The 9,952-nt window shown below is 41.5% G+C and overlaps 1 protein-coding gene across 1 annotated transcript; it reads left to right on the forward strand.

Annotated features, from left to right (window-relative positions):
- The first annotated feature begins 1,522 nt into the window (after positions 1–1,522).
- On the forward strand, positions 1,523–7,542 carry hint1 (histidine triad nucleotide binding protein 1). Its single transcript, XM_046290602.1, has 3 exons — positions 1,523–1,871; positions 6,129–6,233; positions 7,185–7,542. Exons 1-3 carry the CDS (start codon positions 1,761–1,763, stop codon positions 7,347–7,349), a joined length of 381 nt encoding a protein of 126 aa, XP_046146558.1. The 5' UTR covers positions 1,523–1,760; the 3' UTR covers positions 7,350–7,542.
- The last annotated feature ends 2,410 nt before the right edge of the window (positions 7,543–9,952 follow it).

Genomic DNA, 9,952 nt, shown 5'->3' on the forward strand with positions numbered 1-9,952 from the left:
CAAAATGTGGCAAAATTCAAATGGTCTGAATATTTTCCACTATATTTGATGTTGTTTTTTTGCGAAAGAGACAGGTTGAGGTCCCGTCCTTCTAGACCGTAGGCCTGATGTTAGATCAGTTAGGGTCAAAATAATGATTTAAATGTTGTTGTTTTTTAAATAGTGGTATGTATACTGAGTGTACAAAACATTATGAGCAGCTGCGCTGTCCATGACATAAACTGACCAGATGAATCCAGGTAAAAGCTATGATTCCTTATTGATGTCACTTGTTAAATCCACTTCAATCAGTGTAGGTGAAGGGGAGGAGACAGGTTAAAGAAGGAGTTTTAAACTTGTAGATAATTGAGACATGGCTTGTGTATATGTGCCATTCAGAGGGTGAATGGGCAAATGGGCAAGACAGATTCAAGTGCCTTTGAACGGGGAGTGGTAGTAGGTGCCAGGCGCACTGGTTTGTGTGAAGAATAAGGGGGGTCAACTCAATATTAGGTAGGTGGTTCTTCGTGTTTTGTGTAGGGTGAGTTGGTGGTGCACATTTAGTTATTTTTCACCTTCCCTTTTAGTTTTATATCACAAAATGTAACGTGATCGACCATACACTACAGCACAGTAGGTGGCGTCATAGATAAACAAAATGTGCGAACGCCATAATATCGAAGAAGTCCTCTATCACTATGTAAAAAAATGAGGTTAGCCAGAGGCGTATTCATTCTGTTGCAAAACGTTTTTTTTTTAACGGAAGCCAACATAACGAAACGGGGAGGAACCTAGCTGCATTTGTCCAATAGAAACTCTCGTTTTAGTTGCTGGACTAATGGTTACACCAAACATGTTTTAACTAACCCAAAATAGACCACAGTCTGTCGTTTCCAACAGGAACAGATGAGTCCTGGTGGGCAGAAAAAGCAAGGAGGTGTGCAGATCTATGCACAAGTTAGCGAGATCTTATTGGCGCGTTCTAGCAAATATTTGCATGTTTCGGTTTGGGAACGCCTGTGCAGTGTGCAATACCTAAATTCGCCTTTGCACTCCTAAACAACGCGAGTTTTGTTTTACTTTGGGAAAGGGTCAAGTCTACCAACCTTAGTCTACTCAGTTCATAACATATTATAGTTTTAAGAACAGAAAACTCTATTGAGATCAAATGTTTAATCTATGAGAAAATGTGCAGGTGTATCTCTGATAACACCCCTGCTTCCGCGCCCACCGTGTTTACTGTATGAAGTGCTGATACCACAGAGTTTCTAAACCCAGAGGCGCAACATCGCGAGACTTTCGGGAACGCTTGCGAAGTAAAACATTATTCTTCCTTAGTTGTTAATTTTCTCGAAAGCTAAAGGCTCAACTAGATTTGAGCAAATGCCTTAACTATCCGAACTTGTTATTACTCCAACTTCATGAGACTGACAAACTGACACGTTTTATTTTTTTTGTCAAAAGCAACTTTATATCGAAGGTGTACCTTTGATTTGACGGTCTGCTCGTGCGCAGTGTGGCGCGAGAGCCCTATGACGTGTTTATACGCATGATTTTTGCTTGTCAACTTGACCATGACGTCTCCATACTTGTACTGTCTTCGATGATACAGCGCGTTCTTATTATACCTCAGTGATAGAGACAATCCAAAAAAATGGCATTCAATATTTTTAAACAATCGTTTTGTGTGCAAGTTTTGGCGTTCTGCAGAGCCCATAAACTTTAATCTTTGAGGCAGAGGTTAAAGCGCATGCGTACTACAAAGACCAACGTGTAGCGCCATGGCGGATGAGATAGCAAAAGCTCAGGTTGCCCAGCCCGGCGGTGATACAATCTTCGGCAAAATCATTCGCAAGGAGATTCCTGCAAAAATATTATTTGAAGATGATCAGGTATGAATTCATAATTTGTATTGATATGCTTATTTTCATGCAAACACCATTAATCTAGTTAACCACACAGTAATGGTACGGTTAAGCCACCAAGCTAGCGACACACCAGTTGTCAATGAATCCGTTATTACCCACAAATGCAAGTAGGGTAGTTAGTTTGCTGTAAGTAAACTGTCAAATCAGGGACGTCAAGCGTTCAGAAATGTATGTCATTGTTGTAAAAATGTGAGTGTGCTACGTTTACTAAAATATTTAATTACTTTTAACATATTTAATTATTTTAAATATCTCAAGTTCCCTATTGTGGACAACGTGTTACTGCTAAATTACACAAGCTTGCATTTTCAACACATTCTTTTACTTCAGATTGGAGATGCTAAAAGGTGTATAATCTTTTTTTGTTTTGGTACCATAGATTAGATTTTTAGGTAGACTCAGCTATATGACGTAGATGCATAATGGGGCAATTTACCAGCCATTTACACTATACAAGCAGCACTCACCTCGCCACGCTAGCTTCTCCCTCATGTGAGTGTTAACAAGGTAGGTAGCGTTACGCATGAACAACCAATCCAGTAGGGGTTGGATGCTATGGTGCGCTTTGATTGGTTACTTGCGTCACGATTAGAGGCGCAACCGATAAATATTTTTCAACGCCGATACCGATTGGAGGACCTGCAGATTTGTTATATTTTTGTAATAATTACAATTACAACAATACTGAATGAACACTTTTATTTGAACCTAATATAATACATAAATAAAATATATTTAGTCTCAAATAAATAATGAAACATGCTCAATTTGGTTTAAATAATGCAAAAACACAGTGTTGGAGAAGAAAGTAAAAGTGCAATATGTGCCATGTAAGAAAAGCTAACTTTTAAGTTCCTTGCTCAGAACATGAGAACATAGGAAAGCTGGTGATTCAATATTCCCAGTTAAGAAGTTCTAGGTTGTAGTTATTATAGGACTATTTCTCTCTGTACCATTTGTATTTCATATACCTGTGACAATTGGATGTTCTAATAGGCACTTTATTATTGCCAGCCTAATCTCAGGAGTTTATAGGCTTGAATCAAGCATTGCTAAGAGCTGCTGGCAAACGCAGTAAAGTTTGAATTAATGCTTACGAGCCTGCTGCCGCCTACCACCGCTCAGTCAGGCTGCTCTATCAAATCATAGACTTAATTATAATACAATAAACACAGAAATACGAGCCGTTGGTCGTTAACCTCTTGCTCCTACCTGGCACACAGGCGTCCCATCTAGACATCTGGAAATGCAAATGCGCTACGCTAAATGCTAATAGTACTAGTTAAAACTCAAGAGTTCGTTAAAATACACATGCAGGGTATTGAATTAAAGCTACACTCGTTGTGAATCCAGGCAACAAGTCAGATTTTTTAAATGCTTTTCGGCGAAAGCATGAGAAGCTATTATCTGATAGCATGTAACACCCCAAAAGACCCGCAGGGGACGTAAACAAAATAATTAGCATAGTCGTTGCTACACAAACTGCACAAATAAAATATAAAACATTCATTACCTTTGACCATCTTCTTTGTTGGCACTTCTAGATGTCCCATAATCACTATTGGGTCTTTTTTTCCGATTAAATCGGTCCATATATAGCCTAGATATCGATCTATGAAGACTGTGTGATAAACGGGAAAAAATAGCGTCTTATAACGTAACGTCATTTTTTTTTATTAAAAAAGTCGACGATAAACTTTCACAAAACACTTCAAAATACTTTTGTAATGCAACTTTAGGTATTATTAAACGTTAATAAGGGATCAAATTGATTAATCGGTCAACCTCTAGTCACGATATCGCAGAGGATTTCAATAAAGTTCTGCTTTCCAACTTTAGTCTGTTCAGCTCCCTCGCCATGTTCTCATCGCTCAACGGTCCCCCTGCCCACTCTGCTTCTCTCGCTTTCCTTCCATTGAAAGTGAATGTCTGCCGATGTGTAAATAGTGCATAAGATTGTTGTAGCGCGAGGCTTAGCTTCTCTGCTATTTTGGTGCCCTGGTTACCGTGCTTTAAACAGAGAGACGCAAACCTGTGCACTGTGTGTGTGTGAGAGAGCGAAGTCTTGCATCCCTCACATCTCAGGAACAGTGGGTTAACTGCCTTGTTCAGGGGCAGAACGACAGATTTTTACCTTGTCAGCTCGGGGATTTGATCTTGCAACCTTTCGGTTACTATTCCAACGCTCTAACCACTAGGCAACCTGACGCCCCAAACCATGAACAACAACAGGGTGTCTTTTTTTCAATTTATTTTACCCGGTTTTTCTTCCCAAATTCAATCTTTTCTCATCGCTGCAACTCTTCAACGGGGTCGGGAAGTGAAGGTCGAGTTATGCGTTCTCAGAAACTTATCCCGCCTAACCGTGCTCCTTAACACCCGCCAGATTAACCCGGAAGCCAGCTGCACCAATGTATCGGTGGAAACACAGTTCAACTGGCAACCGGGGTCAGCCTGCAGGCATCCGGCCCACCACAAGGAGTTGCTAGAGTGCAATAAGCCAAGATAAGCCACCCCTCCCTAACTCTGACGACGCTGGGCCAATTGTGCGCCGTCCTATGGGACTCCTGGCCACGACTGGTTGTGATACAGCCCGGGATCGAACCCGGGTCTGTAGTAAAGCCTCAAGTTTTGAGAATGACACAAATATTAATTTCCACAAAGTTTGCTGCTTCAGTGTCTTTAGATATTTTTGTCAGATGTTACTATGTAATACTGAAGTATAATTACAAGCATTTCATAAGTGTCAAAGGCTTTTATTGACAATTACATTAAGTTGATGCAAAGAGTCAATATTTGCAGTGTTGACCCTTCTTTTTCAAGACCTCTGCAATCTGCCCTGGCATGCTGTCAATTAACTTCTGGGCCACATCCTGACTGGCAGCATGTTCTTGCATAATTAATGCTTGGCGTTTGTCAGAATTTGTGGATTTTTGTTTGTCCACCCACCTCCTTGAGGATTGGCCACAAGTTCTCAATGGGATTAAGGTCTGGGGAGTTTCCTGGCCATGGACCCAAAATATCGATGTTTTGTTCCCTGAGCCACTTATTTTTTCCTTATGGAAAGGTGCTCCATCGTGCTGGATAAGGCATTGTTCGTCACCAAACTGTTCCTGGATGGTTGGGAGAAGTTGCTCTTGGAGGATGTGTTTGTACCATTCTTTATTCATGGCTGTGTTCTTAGGCAAAATTGTGAGTGAGCCCACTCCTTTGGCTAAGAAGCAACCCCACACATGCATGATTTCAGGATGCTTTACTGTTGGCATGACACAGGTCTGATGGTAGCGCTCACCTTGTCTTCTCCGGACAAGCTTTTTTCCAGATGCCCCAAACAATCAGAACGTGGATTTATCAGAGAAAATGTCTTTACCCCAGTCCTCAGCAGTCCAATCCCTGTACCTTTTGCAGAATATCAGTCTGTCCCTAATGTTTTTCCTGGAGAGACGTGGCTTCTTTGCTGCCCTTCTTGACACCAGGCCATCCTCCAAAAATCTTTGCCTAACTGTGATTGCAGTTGCACTCACACCTGCCTGCTGCCATTCCTGAGCAAGCTCTGTACTGGTGGTTCCCCCGATCCCGCAGCTGAATCAACTTTAGGAGACGGTCCTGGCGCTTGCTAGACTTTCTTGGGCGCCCTGAAGCCTTCTTCACAACAATTGAACTGCTCTCCTTGAAGTTCTTGTTGATCCGATAAATAGTTGATTTAGGTGCCATCTTACTGGCAGCAATATCCTTGCCTGTCAAGCCCTTTTTGTGCAAAGCAATGATGACGGCACGTGTTTCCTTGCAGGTAACCATGATTGACAGAGGAAGAACAATGATTCCAAGTACCACCCTCCTTTTGAAGCTTCCAGTCTGTTATTTGAACTCAATCAGCATGACAGAGTGATCTCCAGCCTTGTCCTCGTCAACACTCTCACCTGTGTTAACGAGAGAATCACTGACATGATGTCAGCTGGTCCTTTTGTGGCAGGGCTGAAATGCAGTGGAAAGGTTTTTGGGGGATTCAGTTCATTTGCATGTCAAAGAGGGACTTTGCAATTAACTTCAATTCATTTGATCACTCTTCATAACATTCTGTAGTATATGCAAATTGCCATCATATAGAGGCAGCAGACTTTGAAAATTAACATTTGTGTCATTCTCAACTTTTGGCCACGACTGTAGAGCTGTTAACTAATATGTATTTTCTATTAACTTTTATTCTGTGTGTGTTTTCAGTGCATAGCCTTCCATGATGTTACCCCACAGGCCCCTACTCATTTTTTGGTTGTCCCAAGAAAACCAATTGTGCAACTGTCAAAAGCAGAGGACAGTGATGCGGCTGTAAGTGTGACACCACCTCAACTCATTCATTCAGTTGCATCGGTTCTATAACCTAGACCAGTGACGAACCCCTGATCCTGGGAGAGCTACAGTGTGTCACTGCTACAGTGTGTCACTGCTACAGTGTGTCACTGCTACAGTGTGTCACTGCTACAGTGTGTCACTGCTACAGTGTGTCACTGCTACAGTGTGTGTGTAAGCTTCTGTTCCATCCCAGCACTAACACAGCTGGTTTAACTGGTCAATCTAAACATTGAAACCTTGATTAGTTGTCTGTTGTGTTAGTGTTGGGTTGGAAGTAAATAAAAACTTTGCAGTGTTGCTCTGTAGGGATGGATTGGTTGACAAATGTAGTAGACAATCAATGGCCAGCAGATGGAACTCATTACCTATTGGAAACCTGCCAGAAAACGTCCCTATGACTCAAGGATTTTGTTCTGTTATGGGTGTAGCTTACGTTATTATTCAGCTCATGTTTCAGATGTATAGAACATTGGAGACCTGTTTAGAACATAAAGCCTAATCAATTCTACAATGTTTAATGCTTTATGAGTCATGATCAGTTAAGGATTTTAGCATTTTTATCAAATGTTTAAAAAAATATATTTTTTATATCCATAGTTGCTAATTGTTTCAGTCTCTTTAAGCAGTGATTTCTCAGAACGTTTGGCCCGAATGGGATTCCAGCGCTTAGGATTTGCAATCAATATTCATGATTCTTGTTTCATTTAATTTGTATCGTGTGTTGCTGCCATGCTATGTTGTGTCTCTCTTGTCATGATGTGTGTTTTGTCCTATATATATATATATTTTTTTTATCCCAGACCTGTCCCCACAGCAGGCCTTTTGGTATGCCTTCTTGTAAAACAAGAATTTCTTCTGAACTGACTTGTCTAGTTAAATAAAATAAAAAATAAAGTACATTTTTCTTTCTTTGTGATGATGTCATAGCTCCTGGGCCACATGGTGATAGTGGCCAAGAAGTGTGCAGAGCAGATCGGCCTGCCCAAGGGCTACAGGCTGATCTTGAACGACGGGCCCGACGGTGGCCAGTCCGTCTACCACATCCACATCCATGTGATGGGCGGACGCCAGTTGGGCTGGCCCCCCGGCTAACTGTCCACACAGACCGTCTACCGGCCTGACTACCATCCGTCATCTCTTTATCCCCAGATAGTCCAATGCTGTCCCGATGCAACTTATTTCACTGTCAGTCTGTCACGTAGACCTACAACTTATTTCACTGTCAGTCTGTCACGTAGACTTAATGTGATGATGTATCAATGGTAAATAAATGCACTTCACAAGCCCCACAGTGTGATTGACATTTCTTCTCCTTTAATCTCCCAGAGACGGGAAATATTTGGTTTATTCTGGTCTTGTCTGAATGTCCATTTATTTATGATGGAATGGGAATTTTAAATGCACTCTACTATAACCTGCATGAATTTAACTGGTGTAGCGAGCATGGCGCTGCCTACTTTGCCGATTGTGCTGTGTGAGCGCTCCTGCCTACAGTTGCCGTGAGGGGAATAATTATCGCTGCACTTGAAGTTGCCAATCGATGCGTTTATTTAGCTTTTTTTTTAGTTGTATGCTTTTTCTGTTTCCATTGTTCCCTTTGTGAAAGTTTGGACTCTTATCAGCATGTGCGCACACACAAAAAATGAACAATATGCATGAGTAATCCCTCTCTTGTGCAAATTTGAGCTGCTTAGCCCCGAATTGAATGAATCACTAGTCGGCTTCACCGTGCACCTTGTCGGTTTTAACACACTGCCGCTAAAAATGTCAATGTAATTTACATGCAAATACAAGCCCCTAGTTAAAGGATGCCAGTCGAAGAGCTTTTCTATAAGGTTGTAGACTTTCAAATCACTAAAAACAATTTGAGAGTAAGAACTAATTAAAAGTTCTCTGGAATTAAACATTTTGAAATCTACTCTGCCAAATGGACCACAGATCCTGTGAGAGTGAGCTGTTGTTGGGAGCTAAAAATAGCCGATTGTAGTGTGCGCAAAGGCCACAAGGGGGCGGTGCGAGTGGAAGGAATTGGCATGCACCTCAGTTGCACGGCAGGAGAACAAAGGATGGTGTGAAGCAGAAATCTGATGTGGATGTTTCAAATCAAGTGCCTCAGAAGGCCCTCATCTTGTCAGGCTATTAATATGCTAATTTAAAAGAAGTTTGCCTTTCTGCTTTTTGAAAACTGATTTGCTTTGCCGATAATGCGTATTATGTACTCTTCACCTGGGGAACTGTACATGAACAGGTCTTTGTGTGACAGTTTGATTCAGTCATTTCATGCTAATGTGGTTGAGATCAGTGTTTCCCAACCCTGGTCCTCCAGTACCACCAACAGTACACATTTGTACTGTAAACCTGAACAAGCACAACTGATTCAACTTGTCAACTAATCATCAAGGCCTCAATGAGCTGTGTTTGTCCAAGGCTACAACAACAAAAATGTGTACCGTTGGGGGGTGCTCGAGAACCAGGGTTGGGAAATCCTGGTTAAGATGATAAAATGGGGGTGGAAATGCCCACATTTTAAAAGCTTATCAAACTTCCTTCCTACCACCTTTGCTTCCTCCTACCTACAGCACCAACTTTACTTCCATCTAGATTCTAATCTGTCCATCACATTTCAACTACGTATGAACCCGCCCCCCAACTCTGACCAGGGACGAAAAGAAAATGCCATAGCCCCCGGCTGAGCATTTAATATTTGAATGCAGAAATACCCAAATTTTAAAAGCTTATCAAACTTCCTTCATACCAACTTTGCTACCTCCTACCTACAGTACCAACTTCCATCTAGATTCTAATCTGTCCATCACATTTCAACTACCTATGAACTCCCCCTGCCCCCCAACTCTGACCAGGGAGGAAAAGAAAAGGCCATAGCCCCCGGCTGAGCATTAATATTTGTATGCAGCGTAAATAATTGAAGTGGTGTAATCTCCGACTGAGAAAGTCATTAACATTTCACGAGGCCACTTCCATGCAGTACAAATTATCAGCCCCTATTCTGAAGAGACATAAACTCAAGTGTTTATCTGCAAAGGGGTACTCAAATGGATGGTTGCATTTTACCTCTGGCCTCGAGATGGGATATCATCTTGCGTCGTGATGAATCTTTAATTGGGTGAAATTAATGTTTTATGCAACACTTGTCCTTTGTCTACACATGCCAAGCAACAGTCTTGTGCCAAGCATCCTAAGGACCATGTCTTGCACAAATTTTAGGGCATGGCTGATTTGAAATAATTAATCAGAAAAGACAAAAGTAGAATTTGGTTGTGCTGTTGATAAAGCAGAGTAGGGTTTTTTTTTCTAAGCTTAACACCCTTCAGAGTTTACTACCCTAAATGCATTCTGTATATAGGCCTACAATCAAGCAGAGGTTCCATCCAGGGTTACCTTTAAAAGCGAATTACACCACTTTACACCACCGTCATATTCATGATCTTCAGCGCCAAACCAGTGTCTACAGTTGAAGTCGGAAGTTTACATACACTTAGGTTAGAGTCATTAAAACTCGATGCCACAGTAAAACGAATCCTATATCGACGTTACCATGTAAGTCCGCTCAGCAATGAAGATGCCACTGCTCCAAAAAAGCCAGACGGGGACAAAGATCATACTTTTTGGAGAAATGTCCTCTGGTCTGATGAAACAAAAATAGAACTGTTTGGCCATAATGACCATTGTTATAT

This window comes from Oncorhynchus gorbuscha, linkage group LG11, assembly GCF_021184085.1.
Source record: "Oncorhynchus gorbuscha isolate QuinsamMale2020 ecotype Even-year linkage group LG11, OgorEven_v1.0, whole genome shotgun sequence".
Lineage (NCBI taxonomy): Eukaryota > Metazoa > Chordata > Actinopteri > Salmoniformes > Salmonidae > Oncorhynchus > Oncorhynchus gorbuscha.